Source organism: Malaya genurostris, chromosome 3 (assembly GCF_030247185.1).
Source record: "Malaya genurostris strain Urasoe2022 chromosome 3, Malgen_1.1, whole genome shotgun sequence".
NCBI lineage: Eukaryota > Metazoa > Arthropoda > Insecta > Diptera > Culicidae > Malaya > Malaya genurostris.
In genome coordinates, this window is record NC_080572.1 from 296,052,657 (window position 1) to 296,070,713 (window position 18,057).

An 18,057-nucleotide genomic window follows, 5' to 3' on the forward strand; every position below is an offset into this window, starting at 1 on the left:
ATGATATGTAAGTTCCACTCTAGAGTTTACGGTAATTTAAGGTACTTCCAGAGCCGGTATTCAGGAACCAGCATAACCCAAACCGATTCGTATGGCCATATGACAAATAAGTTGCAATATTTTTGAGTCCAACTTTAAAGCTTTTCGGGATTGTCATCTTCTATATCGCTTTGAATTTTAAAAATTCATCATCCTACAACTCCAGAATCGGAAGTCAGAATTGGATAAAATTGGATTTATTTTCATTTGAACTTTTGTTTCTGAAATTCGATTTGGCTTTTTTGAGAAAACGATTGAGCTTTGAGAAACGATTTTATACTGGAACCGGAATTCTAAAATCGGTATGGCCGAAGTCAGATAAATTCACCTGAATAGCTGTATAGTTTACATTTGTTTCAAAATATTTGAAAATCAGTGAAGACATCTTTGAGAAATCATAGCACGAATTAAATTTTTAGGTGCCTTCTGAATCGACAACTGAATACCACTAAAACTGAAAAAAGTTAATTTTTTTATCGACTATCCAAATCTGCTAACCCGATAAACCTGATTAATTTATGTGGAATAGACATTTTTATACTAATCACCCTGTATCCCCGAAACCGGAAGTTGGATTTGACTGAAGAGCAAGATGTTTTAAAGAATCTTGAAACTTTTCATTTGCATCTTATATGATTCTTAGATTTCATTTGAATCTTAGATCGGTTCAGCCATCTACGAGAAGAATGAGTTACACAATTTTGATTTCGTTTCATATATCATCCTGTAGTTCCGGAACCAGAGGTCGGAACCAAACATAATTCAGGAACTTTGTTTGGGAGCATACGAATTTTCGTATGAATCTGAATTTGTAGAAAAGAAATTTTCAGAGAAAATTGAGTGAAATTATTTGTCACACACGCATTTGCTGATCTCGACGAACTGATTCGAATGGTATATTGATGTTATGTTCTTCTAGCATTTATTGCTGTAAGTAGTTTAAAACAATATAATTAAAAAAAATCTGCCATCATCTGGTTTATATATGTCATATTCGAACGATTATGTTGCCAAAAACGAGCCGTGCTAAAATCGGTTCGAGGCAAATTGTCATGAAAAAGGATGCTGTACACAGTCTTTTTGGTACTTAGAAACAATTGTATGTAATAGAATAAAAAATCGTGTTTTCCGTTGCTCCCAAGCATTGCTTTGTCATACAGCGCTCAAAACTCCTACTGCTGGAATAGGGGGAAAAGTCGTTTACACAAAAATTTCGATATCTCCGTTAAAAATGGACGGATTTTAACAATCAATGGCTTGTTGAATAGGTATTATCGTGCGGAATCTAAGTCTGAAAACATATTCTGTTTTCAAGGTCAATTGTGACAGATACTGTCAAAAAACTGAAAATTTTGACATAAAACTTCGAATAACTCAAAAAGTAAACATCCGATCTCAAAACCATTCAATAGCGTTTTGGGTGACGGGAAGACCTTTCATTTGCGACTAGTTTGATCAAAATCGGTCCAGCCATCTCTGAGATCTCGACCTCTTAGTTGACAACACACATACAGACACACACACATACACACACACACACACACACAGACATTTGCTCAGTTCGTCGAGCTGAATCGATTGGTATATGTCATTCGGCCCTCCGGGCCTCGGAAAAATTTTCGAAAGTTTGAGCGAATTCTATACCTATTTTTTATATGTATAAAAAAAGGTAAAACGCGTTGACAAAAAATGAAATACGACTCAGACTAGCTTCTTTTAAACTACGCATTAAAGCAAGAAGCAGTGGATGCTCAAGGATTGTTGATTTATAACTGAGCTAAACTGTGATCCTAAAATAGTGGATTCAAAACCAAACAAAAACAAGTTGTTTAGTGGCCGGAAACGGCCTAGTACGGTCGAAATCGGCGTCATTAGCATTGCAAATGAGATCCCACGCTTTCAAAGTCGCGACCTCTATCAGTTTGTTAAATTTTATTGACCCATCAGTTTAGTTGGGTATTGGGATCGTTAGACCTGTTTCAGTTTTTAACGAATCTAGTCTACGGAAAATTCCAGTAATTTTGCAGTGTTTGTAAAATGTGTCATCTTAGTGGCTCAAGAATCGTCAAAACTATTCACTACGCTGAAAAAAAAAACGGAAATGTGATTATTATTAATTGCAATTTTTGCTCGAGCAAGCGAACGTCTATCAAATAATTCACCGTATCTTAAATTATTTGTCGTCATTCCTGGCCGCCATTTAAATTCAATTAAAATAAGAAAAAGTGTATGGAAGTTGTTAAATTAATATTAATCTAGATAAAGAGTTATGTTTCCTGTTCGGGACGGGCGGACGGATGCCGTGAGCGAATCAAACCGTCGATGCGTACGCGTGATCGACACGATCGAGTCCGGTTCGCGGCCCGGCAGCGCCGATCAGCGAGCGACTAATGCCATGTCGAGACAATTGGGCGCCAGAAAATTAAATCCAACTCCTTTCGCCGTCCCAGAGGGGCATAAATTGCACTTTCGCTCTCGATGTTATCCGTGTGCCGTAAACAGCGATTTCGAAACTAAACAAAAATAAAGTACCTATAGAAAAAAAACCGGTCAGTGCGGGCTCCGATCCGGATGCTTGGCGTAAGCGTGGGAGTTTTGCGAAAATAAAAGACTTTTACTTTCGAGACCTCTGCCGTCAGCTTGCGTTCATGATGAACTGCTCGGAGTTTATTCCATTTTTAGCTTGTCAAACTTTCCGGCATGATCCCACTCATTTGGTGGAGGTCGTGGAAGTCATTGAGATAATTCAACCAATTGCCAACGTCCCCCCACCGATGGGGAACTAGTTTCCACTAGACGTGTTCCGCGGAATGGTGAAATGAGGAATATTTCGCTCGAAATAAGGAGATTCAACTTTCCGCCAGGGTGTAATTTTTGAATGAATGCACTCGCTTGTTCGTGGCTGGTCAAGCGAAAATTACTTTCTCAATAGCGTATAATTTGAATTTATTAAAAATTGGATCGGACTCGGGAAAGTGATTTCATTGTTTTCGAACACGAATGTGCATTCGGTAACAACAGTAATGCTATCTCTCAGGTAGCTTTGCTACAGTTGGCATAACCGTTGATTATCTATATGTTGATGGTAGTGGTGCTTCGAAGCTAGAATGACCATGACATTTTTTTCCTATTCTTGTTTATCGTTGGTCACGTTCGGTCTATGTGACATGAAAGTCATTAAAACTGCTGATATTATGCAGAATATGCAGAAGGACCTACTTGGAGTTTTTGTGTTCAAGTTGACTGATAGTGCTTTGATGGTAAATACCGTGAGTTTTGGATGGGCCATCAACAGTTTTCGATTATTGTTTCGTAATCACGAAATATTTTTTTTTTGTTCTATCATAACCACCGAGCCTAACGCATAGCAAGTTTTTACGCCGATTTCGACAGCCCAATAAGAGAACAGTTTTTTTTTTCATCCTTTCGGTTCCAAGCTACTGCGTCCAACTTCATGGGTAGATGAATATCAAATTTCCACCACATGGACCAGGAAAATGAATTGCTGATTTGCATCTCATTGATATTAATGGCTTAATTCTCATCACAGTTGAAATTCAGTACCGTTGTTCATTTTAGACATATTTTTGACGAATAGCAGTAGAATTTCCTGTGGAAGATTGATTGTTTCGAGAAATCAAGCTGATACATGTTCTTTTTTCGACCGGCGTGGTTTCAAAATGGTCGAATGACGGATTTTATTTTAGATAGAGTATTGATTTAGTTTTGATCTGGTTGGTGGTTTAAGGTGTAGAGTGCTGGTCTTAAAAGCAAGCTGTCGCATGTTCGAGTTCAGACCTGGATGGAATTTTAGTGTCAGTAGGATCGTAACACAAGTCAAGGAACGGTTTGTTCTGTACGCTGTAAATCGGCTGCGAAGTCTGTTGAAACAGAAGGTTAAGGTCCACAACAGTAATATAATACCAAGGCTTTGCTTTGTTTAGTTCTGATTTCGATTCTTCGTTTTCAACTTTTAAACGTTAGTCAAGCAAATAGTCAATTCATTTCATAAAAGAACTGTGCTGTGACTTTCAGCGAATGCATAGTGTCTGTTCAAACTGGTTAGTACTACAGTGTCGTGTCTGACGTGTATAAGATGAAACGTTAGAAATTGGAAATTGAACTATTTGCAACCTTCCAAAGAATATTGACACCAACCACTGTACCGCTGTTGCGATCTGGATGAAAACTTTATTTTTCACATTTTGACAAAACAATGCGTAATATCGCCGCATAGATAAGTTTCCAAAGGCTTATTTAATCTTGAAACGACTTTTTAGGCCGTTCACCATCTCGCGAATTATTAATTTAATCATCGAGCAGTTATTTTTTATCGTGTAGTTGAATTTCACTAATACCGTTTTCGTTTTTGAACCCAGACGCGGGCGACTCTGACTCCGAGTAAAACAAACACGTGGTACGTGCCCTAAACAACAACTCATGAAAAAAAGAAAAAATAAACAAACTTGCATGCATGCGTGGTGCGACCCGAGAAAATTTTCAGAGCGAAACTACGCGATTGGAGTCCGATCTAGAGCGACCGCAGGTTGCTAAAACAAACATATCAAACGTTGTTTGGGCGACTCTGGGTCAGCTTTCGGGCTGCTCTGATCAATAAACGAAAACGGTATAAAACTGCGGTCCATTTCAAAGTTTTAACGGATAGAAAGTTAGTTGGGTTTATTTTGCACTTAAAATAAAGTGATATCAAGTGGTATAATCAAGGATGACTTTTATCGTATCAAAGAACGCTCTCTAGCAACTCTTCACACGATTCAATCAGTGCCATTATAGAGAGGCGGATATCATCGCAGCAACAAAAAACCGGCTTGGTTCATTTAACATAGAATGGATACCAGTGAGAGAGCGAATGTCTCTCGATGACTCGTCTGAGCATCACGGGTTAGCACGCTGCTTCGCTCTGGAGCAACAAACGATCACTAATTCTCATTCTATACGGGTAGTAGATACTATCGATAGAATCGTTCTACTATTGTTTGGCACTACAACCGCTACATGAACAATATTGGCACATGATTATGTGTGTTGCATTATAACTCCAGTATAATTTAACGTACTCTTACCAAACTTGACACAGGTACTTCTTGCTCTTCAAAGATGGGAGGGGGGGGGTGAGTGTCCCTAGCATGGTGATATAAGATAAAGCTAAGCAAATTTGGCAAAAATCATCTACTACTGTGCTACTCTGATAGATTTAAAACCATTAATATTTTCCTAATTCAAAAAACAATGATTCGTTTGCTGACAATTTTTCCGAGAAGTTTTGTTTAAAGATAGAAAAGATTAAACAATAAGGTGGAGAAAACTGTGTTGAAACGATTTTTTTGTTTGATAGTAATTTCTTTTAAAAATATTATAGGCTTCCGTTTATTCTAACTATGTTCATATAAAATTTGTTCAAGTTGTTTCTATGAAAATGTCTGTAAATGCTCCACACAAGGGTTGCATCCTTAGTAAAGAAATATTGCAACCAAGTATGAGAATCATCAAATCTGCGATCCTTTCCTGCGATAATTGTCAACTGGCGATTCTCTCTTGGTAAATTCCACAAAGCGCCGATCATAGCAAAACTGTATCTATTTTGGTAAGGTCCGTGAAATACTCAGAGTATGAGGTGGAACAATGCGATGTAGAAAAATTCTCTCATGGTTCATGCATTGAGAGGCAGTGATTTTTTTTAGCATCATCTACCAGAAAGACGTTGTTGTATACAATGTGGAGAAATATCGAGTTTACTTGAAATTTTGTGTTTTAAATGGAATTTTGGCTACGGAATCAATGATCATCATCAATCAAAAGTGTTTTCTGGAGTCTATTCTATCGAGAACGAAAGTATTTGAGTGGCATTAAGCATTCAGTGTGGTTCGTGAGGTCATACAAAATTTGCCTCGTGCTGTTCTGTTAACGACGAGAACAAAAAAGTGAAGGAAATTGTGCCAGTAAGCACTAATAATGGCAGTAAAACAGCCTTTTATGAGCACCAAAAATTCTGGAAGCTCTATATCAACAATCTGTGAGCTAGTCTGTTATAAATCAATCAGAATTTAGCATTCTGAATACACACCAGCCATAATTAAGCATTGTTTATGAACAGCCGTATATTTTGCCAGAATCGGCCCTAATTCAGTGTCAAAAGTGATTGAAATGCCAACTAGCGATTATTTGCTGTCATAATACAGCATTAGTATGTGCTTATTGGTTACCTGGGAAGACAGATAGCAGAGGATCTTGGCATCTCTTATGGATCGGACCGAAAGAACTGAATTTTTTGCATGATTGTGACTGAATTTTTGGCCAAACACGAAACGAAAGTCATCGCTCAGCCATCGAATTCGCCAGATTTGGTTCCCTGCGACTTTTTCCTATTTCGAAAAATTAATATATCCACTCTAGGTAACGCACCATGAATCGATCGAGGACATAAAAAGAAATTCGCTGAAGGAACTGGAGGCTATCCGGGCCGAGGTCTATGGCAAGTGTATGAAAAATTGGATTGATCGCTGGAATGGCCTGCACTGGTTCAAAAGAAGCCTTTTTTAAGGCTATAATAAAAACAAATGTGCCTAATTCTGAAAGAAGCTTTTTTAATTTAGTCCGAGTCAATTTTCATCAGAAGGTAAGTTACAATTGATAAATAAAAGAAACATTGGAGATCAGAATTTAAGAAAATTATCTTCCAGAGGCAAGAATCAGCTTTCAGTCGCGAATTCTGTTGAAACAAGATGGTCGTATTTCAAGAAAGCATCGCTATACTAATGGCGTTTTTGTTTACACCGGTCTTGATCAGAGAAGGATACCTTGATTACACTCAAATTGGAGCGAATATAGTTGTTACTGCACTACTCTATTGAAATCTCGCATACTGTGTGGTTTCGTGTAGCAAGTAATGTTCACGATAATTCACAGTCATCGATCCATATTTTTTTCCTATCATCCGCTGGGTAAAGACAACACTTTATGTAAACAACAATCTAATGCAGTTTCTTATGGAATGAATGAAAGCTGCATGTATAAGTATATAAAATTATAAATTGAATCCTCTCGCTAATCAAATTAGTTAGAATGAGCTGAGAAAAATAAATCTGTTTCTTTTACCTCGATCAAAAAATTCCGGAATTTATTCAGAAAATTAAAAATACAAGATTATTCATCAAAATCGATATTGTCCCCTTCACAGTGCTCCTCATCGACTGCAACACTCTTATGCCAGCGCTTGATCCAATCTTCGTAACATATTTTATAATCAGTGTCCCGTATTGCCGTCAGAGCCATCCGCGAATTTCCATAATTTCATCTTGGGTGCTGAAACGCATTCCACGGAGCGGTTTCTTGAGTCGACCGAATAGGAATTATTCGCAGGGAGATCCCGGGTTGGCGGTTCAATGCATAGGACGCTGGTCTTACAAGCCATTTGTCGTATGTTCGAGCCCCGACCTGGAAGGATTCTTAGTGTCAGTAGGATACATAGTACTAGCCATGCAATGATTCTGTACACTGAGAATCGGCTGCGAAGTCTGTTGAAACAGAAAGGCCAAATTCCACAAAAGGAATGTAATGCTTTGCGACTTTGCTTTGCTTTGCTTCGCAGGGAGCTGAACCAGGTGAATTCGGTGGTTGCTGAATGGTATTCGTTCCGTTTTTGTTCACGGATAACGATGGCGTTGTGTGATGGTGCGTTATCGTGGTGCAAGATTCACGAGTTTTTTGCCCTGGTCTTTTTCGGTCTTTCGGTCTCATAACACCCAAATAATACTCCTCATAGAAGAAATTCATAATTCACAACACCATTGTAATCAATGAAAACTGTAAGCATCGCCTTCTTTTTAGGCTAAAACGACTAAAACACTCGCGGCCACTTTTGAAACGTTCGTACCACACAGATAAATGACTGTTTCCTTCAGAGTATCGTTGCCGAAACACTCTTCCAACCTTTGCAATGTCTTCGCACCATTGAAATCGTTTTCAACGCAAAATTTAATGCAAACTCGTTGTTGTAAATTCAATTTCATTTTGAAAATTGTGCACAATCGAGAACACGCACAATCGCAGATGTACTCAAATCAACTCAAACTGACGCTTTATGTACATCACTGAAGTTGTGAAACCACAAGATCTGTGCACCAGAATGATATTTTGTCTATTTATCCGCTTTACTGAAAAATTAGATTAAAGATGGTTTGAAGGCTTAAGTACTTCGTCGTGAAGAGTTGTTTGAAATTTTCATCTTTTCTATTTCAATTAATTTTTTTCCTAACAAAAAGTCGAATATAAATAACATGACTAGCATAAACATAAATGATTGTTAGAAGTACAAAACTCGATGCTTGTCAGAATGGGCTTTAAGAAGGAAGGTTTTATGCTTGAAATAAGAAAATATGAATCGCATCAAAAACGACTGAGAGTGTAATTGAATCTCCTACCAGTTAATAAATGTTTAACCTTGTAGTTCCGCTTCAAAGAGAATGTTTGTCGTAAAAGGTTAAGTAAACGTGGGATCTAGTAGTTACAGTGCTAATCCGCATTCGTTGATTGAGCTTCATTACAGCCAAAACATTGACGTCCAAATAAACCCATATTGAGTAGCGAACAAACAGATCCAACGTTGGGTAAATAAGTAAAGTCTCCAAAGTTCGTCCGAAGTATAACGTCATTGCGCAAAGTGTAATTCTCGTCCATCAGTTAAACCTAGCAATTGTTTGCAGTCAGATCGATTCGATTTCAAATACAACAAGTTTTAATTGGCTCAGTTGGAGCCCGCAAACTGCAATGCGTTTACCGATTCGGTTTTTCCGTATACCGACTGCAACTCACTGCGACAAACGTGCCGATCGATCTTTGGTCATCGTCTTACTAGGCAAAAGTCGTGCGAGTGTAGATCTTCCCACAGTATATAAAGCGGCCGCAGCATGTCGTCCTGATTTGGTTTTTCGCACCACGATCCTCACCGCGCCAGTGATCGAACCATTGAATTTCAAAAACGTTCTATTCGAGTGCCAACTTAGCGAAGATTGCCGTGTGCCGTGTCTAACGGATGGGTCTATCAACTCTCTGGGCTCGCGAGCACAGAATCTGGGTCACCGGCCTTCACCGATGCTTCTGCTGCCCGCTACTGTTACACTGCGCTTACTCACCGTTGACTCGGGTCGACGACATCTCGGGGGAAGGTGAATCTAGCCATGTTCAAGATTGCATTCAATCATCGAGTCCTACAACTGCAGTAACTCAATGCAGTGTACGGTTAAGAGTTTTGGGTCTTGAACGTGTCTCGATGTTGTCAAGCGTTTTGATTGATGGATGTTATTCTGCCCATAATGTTAATTTGAATCGCATCAATTTCAGCACGAATAGTCCTAATGTTGAATCATCTATCTCAGTTATCCTTACAATTACGTGTTTTCGTTTTTATTTTAGTGTCTGTTCGTTGAATCACCATCACATCTCGCCACGTTGAAGATCAGGAATCGTGGCATTATCTCACATTCGCTGTAGTGCGCATGATTTCAACCAAAACAAAAAGTCCCCTTCGAAACTGTGTTCTCGTAAAAGGTACTTCACCGGCAGTATGAAAAGATCAAAAGATTTCAACAGCCTCTCAAGTGACGAGCCTTTCCCGCTGCGGTCGGTACCTTCCAGTTAACAGAATAAAACAAAATAACATGAATCAAATTAACCAAAGTGCCTTCTACTTGAATAACGGCAAGGGTTTTTTTTCCTACTCACAACAAACCAGTGACTTTTTTGAAGGCTGTCCAGCATCTGAACGTTCTCCGTGGGCCAGTTGACCGTTTATCTCCTTCTCGTAAAAAAACGATAATTGCCAGTACCCTGTTAGCTATGGTGCTGTCCACAAATCTTGCAACAGTAACTTTCGAAGTTACACAAGCAAAAAACGTACAACCTTCCAGAGTAGTGCATAAACAAACAATGGCTATTATGTTGGAGCTGCAGCTCAAGGAAAACTTTTAACAAATGAGTTTTCACCTCGGAAACAATGCACGGCAGCACCTGGTAGGCATCTACTGACAAACTAGAAGTGAGCTCCCCGAAAAGTCAGTTGGTTTCCCAGAGCAGAGCGACACGCAAAACCGCCGGCTGCAGATAATAGCGAATGTATGAATAACCGGCTGAAGTGCGTTGTTGCATACGTGGCTCCGCAAAAGTCATGAAATATTCCGTAAAAGCCAATCTGAATAGAGCGTATCAGTTTTATAGCCCGTAGTGTTGTAATTGCGTAAAAGAACCATTGACCCTTTTTAGATGCTGATAGGGGACTGAATTAAACTAGTATGCATCCACTTTTTTGATTATTTAGATAAGCGCAACAAAGCGGCAAAGTGTCGCATTCGTTTGGCACGGCTCAGGAGATTTGTGTTGTTTTTTTTTGAAAATCACCTAAAAATTGTCACGATTGCATCCGCCAAAAACAAAAAAAAACGCGCATTTCATGTAAAGTAGGCTGCGTGTAATTCGACCGTGGCTGGAGGAGCACAGCGAAAAGCAAAACAATTGGACGGGGCGCAGTTTCGAATTTGATTTCAATTCGTGCTTGATTAATTAGGTAACTGAGTGTCGTTATTCGTGAGAAGGGTATTAAAGCAGAATAAGAGGAAAATCTTCTGTAAGAAGAAACAGAAACAAACACGCGCGTACCAATTTCGAACCATTGCTTGCTCGGCGCAGTACAGGCTCACCCGAATGCAGTCGTCACACAAACGCTTCGTAGATTCTCACACAGCGTTGATGCAGCGTCGCAAGAGGCGCAACTTTCGAAGCGTTACGACCTCCCTCCCGGCTCTGTTGAATCAGCGCTTATTTTTTTCACTTTTGCAACAACCTAAGGACGGATGGTGTTCCTCCCAGTTACTATCTCTTCTGTCATTGCATTGTAGGCAAATGAGAGAAAGGTTGAAAGCTGGTAACATGAAAGATTTGATTTTTTTTTCGGATGTCACGTAAATCGGAACGATTTACGCATAGGTTCATTTAAAAAAATAATCAATATTTTCGATAGGCTCGGTTAGCCGACCAAAAAACTGAATAACAAGAAAAAGAAGATTGTATGAGCATGTGAAAAAACAGAAATCGATTGCTCTCGATATAAGGTCACTGAGTTCAAAACAATCATAGCACCTCACCTCTCCTTACACATTGTACATGTATGGTTAAATCGTGAAGTTTTTGAATGTCATTACTTATAACTATTTGGTTCTAGTCTTGTTAAGACGCAGAGCCGTCTTGAGCTTGTTTTAGATTTTTATCAGTATCCAACGAGAAAAAACCGTTGAAGAAAAGCTGCACAAATACAACTTGAAATAAGTTTTTCGTTGATTTTTTTTATAATCGCTGTACGTCCCCAGAATGACTTAGTTGACAGTCTATCTTTAGGAATTGAAGAAAACTGACTATTATTTTTATTCTCGTCGTTTGTGAATTTTCGCATATGAACGAAATTATGAGAACATCTAAGACAAAAGCTCCATTACGAATGGATTAGATTAGGCACGTACCAAGAGGGATGGCCCGAGGGGCCCTGACCCCTCCCGAAATCAAAAATGGAAACAAAAAGAAAGTTTAATGAATGTTATAGGACTGTTGATCCGGCAGATTACAACGTGAGATAGTGATTTTTAAGAGTTTCATGATGGTCAAAACTCCACTACCACTGACAGTGTCAAAACTACACAAAATGGTGGATAAAAGCGGGACAAAGAACGATTATGATAATAATACATCAAATTGTACTGGATGATCGGAAAGTTTCAGCAAATGCAAATGCACCTATTTTGAACTAAAAAGACGAACGCAAGCCCATTTCGAATGTGTGTTTGGCTGGATCCATTGTTATACACCAGAGAAAAGAATGATTATCCGACAATGGAGTAAAGTCACGGCAATGCCTTAAAAGAGGCTCAATGGGTCGGAAAGATCCACCTTATTTACCTGATTTGACTTACTCGAACCATTAGCTGTTCCCAAACCTCAAATCATCTCTGAGAAATTGATGTGCGTTTCGTTTTGCCATTTTAGAACCAAAACCCAAACCAGTATAGCCAAAGTAAGTTATTATGGTTAGCAACTAATATAAACTAAAAATTTAGAAGATGTTTTCCGTTCTCGAGGAATCGGAGTAATCGCCTAGTTATCTCAGGTAAATTTATGTGCGTTCTGTTTTGGAATTTTAGGGGCGCTACTTCTGCAAAAGCCAAGTTTGTATAAGAGGTGAAAATAAGCCCATTTTGCCCATGAAAATGTGAATTAAGATTTCCGATTGTGAATCAAAAAACCGAACAGCGTGAATTAAAAAATTGGGTAACAAGACTAAAATTCTGATTATGTTTTAAATTGTGGGAAATGAAATTGTAGAAATTTTTTAATTTTAAGTCAAACCAAAATTTATCTTATCAAAAATCATTCGTTTCAAAATTTATTATAATATCTACAATGAATATGTGTTATGAAAAGATAATACTGACTATTTTTATTTACCGTGAATCAAAAAATTTGCTTATTTCCACCCCTGGTTTGTATAATAACTAACTAATAAAACCATGGAATTGAAATATTTTTAAACCAAGTAGATCTAAAAGTTGAATCTCGATTAAAATAAATGTCGTATGGAATAATAACACCTTTTATTTGAATAGAAATTCGTGAAATAGGCCAAGCAATATCTGAGAAATCAATGTGAGTTCCATTTCGGAACTGGTGAAGGCAGCTGGCCCCTCGCAAAATAAAATCCTGGATGCCGGCCTGAATGAGATATTTTCAAGTAAAAGCAAGTTTAGTGAATGTACCCTTCAAAGATTTCTCTCTCCGAACAATTTTCCCGGAGATGGCTGAACTGATTTTGAAAGCCAGTTTGAGGTTTAATTGGCTATCATTGCTAGTTCCGGAGATATAACGGTATAACAGACGGCCTTGTACGCAACCTTTGATTAGTGGACCTAAACTTTTGCATAGTAGTGTAGTCTATAACAAAAAAATTAACTTTTGGCATTTCAATTGCACTTGAGACTGAATAAAGACCGACTATGGCAAAATATACGGCTATTCATAGATAATGCTAATTTATTGCTGGTGTGCATTCTGAAAGCTGAATTCTGATTGATTTACAACAGATGAGCTTTCAGATTGCAGATATAGAGCTATAAGAGTTCTTGATGCTAATAAAAGGCTATTTTAATGCCATTATTAGTGCTTACTGATTACCTGGGTTATCTCAGCAGTTTAAACTTTTTTGAATGAATAAAGTGATAGATGTAGTTTGAAAATTCAATGGCGCATGTTTTATTTCCCGAGCACTTTACCGCAACATCATGTGAACAAGTTTGGATTTCTGGGTAAATTGAAAAAAAAACAAACGAATTCACGAAAGCCAATGCTTTTTGAGAGCAGAGAATCTTTGAAAAAAAATTAATAGTGTGTTGTTCTAACAAATCGGTGTATGGTTTTATTTTTGCATAATTAACATAATAATGAGTTAAAAGGAAGAAGTAACCCGACGAATGATGGAAGAAAGGACGTCGACATTTGTGTATGGTTGTAGGTACTACACTTCGATGGGAAGCTATTTCAACAGATTTTGGAGCCTACTACATGGAATGAAAAGTTTCGGACCTCTCATGCGCCTTAATTGTCATCAGTTGTTCTCTTTTCTGTTCGAGCCCCGACCTGGAAGGATTCTTAGTGTCAGTAGGATCCATAGTACTAGCCATGCAATGATTCTGTACACTAAGAATCGGCTGCGAAGTCTGTTGAAACAGAAAGGCCAAATTTCACCACAGGAATGAAATGCCAAGATTTTGCTTTGCTTTGCTCTCTTTTCTCGGCAGATTCTTGCATTATTTTTACTAATTATTTAATTAACCCTGAAAACTGTGTCAGACTTTTTCTACAAGCAATGAGAGAAAAATTTACACCTAAAGTGGATGTATGATAATTTGTATACTTTGTTTCATAATTAAAAATGATGAAACATCCCTTTTCGACCGGGATGTTTTCTCCTGGATGTTTTAAGGCACTTCAATGAGTGCAATAAAGATAGAGATAATTTACTCTGAATTAAACAACATTTTTTCGTATTAAACAAAAACAAAATCGTTTAAACACCAAAAATTGCCCTTACATGAATAACTCTCCAAACCAGGCTCCCATCGACTATTATCTATTTCCAAGCCTGAAAAAGTTTTTCCAGGGAAATAAATTTTCGTCGTATACTGAGGTCATTTCAGAAACGGAAGCCTATTTAAAGGCCTTGACAAATCTTTGTTTTCAAAGGGCATCAAAATGTTGGAGGACCGATGGATTAAGTGTATCGCTTCAGATGAAGTGAAAATGTTTTCATGGTAAAAAATCGATTTTTTCTTTGTTAGGCCAAGGGACTTCTCATTCCATGTAGTATTCATAACCATGCAAGAAAATTGCATTATAAGTACTACGATCCTACTGACAGTAAGAATCCTTCGCAGACTGACAGCATCCAATAAGAATCTATTCGATCGCACACAGTGTACATGTACGGTGCCTGGTTTCAGTATTAGGTTCAATATTAGTATGTCTCTGGAGTCGAAGAAAAGCTTTTCGAAAATTACTCGGTATGTTTCGAAGAAGAATTTTCATTTGCTATATAGATAACGGTGAATGAGCTTGAAAAACATATTATAATGAGAACGTTAGGTGCATGATGAAAACTAGAGAAGAATTAGAATTTTAAAAAAAGTCCACGACTTTGAGTAGATTCTGATCTTACTTATGGCATACAACAAAGATTGATATGCACATTATTTTACAGCAACTGGAGGACATTTCTAAATCTGAATTGGCGGTTCAATGTAGAGGGCGCTGATCCTACAAGCCAGTACAGATTTCTAAAACAAGCTACAGCAGGCGCGTACCCAGTACATTTTTTCGCAGGGAGTTTCAGAACATGTTGATCGATTGTTGGAAATTATTCATTTTAATTAATGACTTAAATATTCGAAAAGAAGAGTTTTCATATAACACTTTTCTGAGTTTCGGAGGGGTTTCGAACCCCTAAAACATCCCTCTGTATACGCGCTTGAGCTGTAGACATGTTTTGGTTGCTGACTTTTTCGTAGACTTTTGAATATTATTTTTTTCGCAGACATTCGCAGAATTTACAGATTTTTAAAATCGAAGCGTTACTTTTTTGCTCGTTAAATCAATTTCGTGTTTCATTCTTCACAGTGAGTTTGAATCTGAAAAAGTTTTGCAAAAGTCTTTTGATCGAGTTCACAGACTTTTTTAACCCTGCATAAAGAGGCATTTTTAGCTGGCATCTCTGCTCAGTTTATTTGGGTCGAATTCTTTACTCCATTTTGTTACTGAAGGATAGTAAAATTCGAATCTCTATAGTACATCCATTTTTGGTTTTTCCATATTTTTATGCACGGATACTTTTCCCCTTTTTTTTGAAAGAAAACAGGATTGGCGAAATCACAAAGTAATTATGAACATATAGATTTGTTTGTTTATTGTTTTAAAGAACCGTGCAAAATATCAACTTTTAAGCAAAACATTTTTTCCGCACGGTTTCTCGAAATATCACGAATTGTTTTGCAAGTTTTTATTTCATACGATAAGTATCCTCTGTGCAAAAAGTGAGTTGGATGTATTATCAAAAAAAAAAAAAAGATTTCATATTCTAAGTTACTACGCAATGAAGTTGGGAATCGAACCAAAGTAGGATGCGTGAAATGCATTAACTTACGCTTCACGCTATACCCAATAGATGTTTTTTAACTGGCTTATTACCTTTGAAAGCAATTTAAATACTGAACACGATACAGTGAATCGATAATATATATTTTTTACTTTCTCTGTTAGGAGCGAATGGTTAATTTTTACCTACTAATCTGAATGTTTGGCTTTTTAAAATACTGGCATCCTTTGGGGTTGGAATAGGATAGTGAATCTGTTTTCAAACTCAACGTTTGAGAATCAAACTAATATAGATATTAGGATTGAACGCAGTAGATGAATTGAACTTACAATCAAATAACATGCAAAACTTCGATTCTAAGCCAGTTCTAACGAGAAAAGAATAGTCCTAATTTGCCGCGATATGGAAATCGAAATAACAATTCTTCACGCCTTTCCACAGATAAGTACGGGAAACCGTATAATCGAATGTAGATTATCGAAATTATTATAATTGTGCTACCAGTCTTCCACATTTTCCCACAGCGTGGCAGTAACTCCACTCCACTTCGAACATTGTACAACAGCGTGTATAAACCGAATCGAAGTCATGTGATGCTGCTGTGAATGAAAACATCATTTTTCGACCTGACCAGTACTTAAGTAGTTATAATAAAATATTCGTTCGTTTCGTGGAATTGTTCTTTCGAGCGGATGGAGCTCGGTAGAAGCTGTGGGGAGATCATGCTACTCCGTATGGGGAAGGGCGGCAGACGGTGGTGAGATGAGTTTTCAAGGTAGTCAACATTAGCCAGCATAGTCATCATCAGGCACCGAGCGCCAGGCGAGTTCCAAACATAGCTCATTCGATGGCTGACCTTAATTCCATCGGAAAACAATACAATTAAAATTCATCGGTTCGAAGAACATCGCGGCTGACAGCGTTTTGCATCCGTAGAAGAGAGCACTTTTTTTTCATTATTCCGCGCAATTGTGCCACCACGCCCGGTCTGATGTCTGTCGCACATCGACTTACAATCGATGGGTGACGGAGTAATTGGAATGAAAGAAATTTTCACTCTTAGTTTTCGTTTCCCATAATTTGCACCGTACGTACGGTTTCGAAACAAACAGAAAAAGAGATGACTTTAAAAACAAAGTTTAGAAAATAGTACAATTAATGTCACAATCACTTACAGGTGGAGCTTCACTGGTGGTGCTGTAGACTTCACTAGCGGCATAATCCTGCTTCATGGTAACCGCCATCGAATCTGGTTCCTTTTCCATCATTTTGATCGATTGAGTTTTGTCACAAGCGTTCACTGTATCCGGCACTATCCGGTTTCCTGTGGCACTTTTTTTACGAAAAACAAAATCACGCGCGAGAAAATGTAAATCCCAAACCGGATGTTTCCTTAACAGGAGCTTGGACTAACCGAACAAAAAACAAGTAACGAATTTCTTTTCTAGAATACACCTTAACACATTGACAGGATGTTGCACGGTGCCGGCTGAGTGTTAAACCAGGAAGTCTCAGAACCTTACCACTATCTCCAGAACTGGGGATCGAGTTAGGATATCGCTAGTAGCTAGTAGGACGTCCGTACTGGTGAACAGTCGCGAAACGTTTGAATTATTTTGAAATAGCTCTTGAACAATATAACAAGCGACTGACGTGCTTTTCATTCCTTCTTTTTTTTTCTCTCTCTCTATCTCTCTCTCGTTCGAGCGTCGATCGCGATCACACCGACTGACACTCACATCAGCATACGAACGGGCTTCACTTCGATACTCGCTTACTCGGGCACAGTGCAGTGTTTTATGCAACGACCGGAGCCCGCTGCAGACACTCAAAGGCGACCATGTCTTGCCTTCACTTCACCATGGCTTCAGCCAGTAGCCAGTCAGAGCGTATGTATGATCGTGATCGTGATGTTTGCATACTAGCAGTCACTACACGGAACGTGGGGACAGTCGCTAGCGCGTATCGAAGGCAGACGAGTTTAGTCTGGGAGAAGTTGGCGATTGTTTGGCGCAAAAAAAAAGATTCGTCGACCGAATGGTCTGGATAAATTCGTAGTCGTCTGCTTTAGGGATCAATTGAGAAATGAACTTCTTACATAGTCGATTGCAAAAAGTCAGGGTCATTTTGCCTGAGGCCGTTTCGTCGAAAGCCATTTCGCCGAAAGGGTCATTTCGCCGAGTCCTGCAATTGTTTTAATAACTGGATTCGATTCAAAATAAATGAAAGATGAATAGCTTTAACGCTCGTTTTGTTGACCTGCAATTGTGCTTCTTGAATAAAGATTGATTCTTGTACTCTTGAATGAATTTTGT

The 18,057-nt window shown here is 38.3% G+C and overlaps 1 protein-coding gene across 1 annotated transcript in view; it reads right to left on the reverse strand.

Moving 5' to 3' along the window:
* LOC131434574 (putative mediator of RNA polymerase II transcription subunit 12) overlaps window positions 1-17,364 on the reverse strand; it is a 64,703-nt gene extending 47,339 nt beyond the window's left edge. The window contains exon 1 of the mRNA XM_058601411.1: window positions 16,918-17,364. Coding sequence (XP_058457394.1) covers window positions 16,918-17,010 — 93 coding nt within the window. The 5' untranslated portion in view covers window positions 17,011-17,364. The remainder of the gene's footprint in view (window positions 1-16,917) is intronic.
* Between the last annotated feature and the right edge of the window lie 693 nt (window positions 17,365-18,057).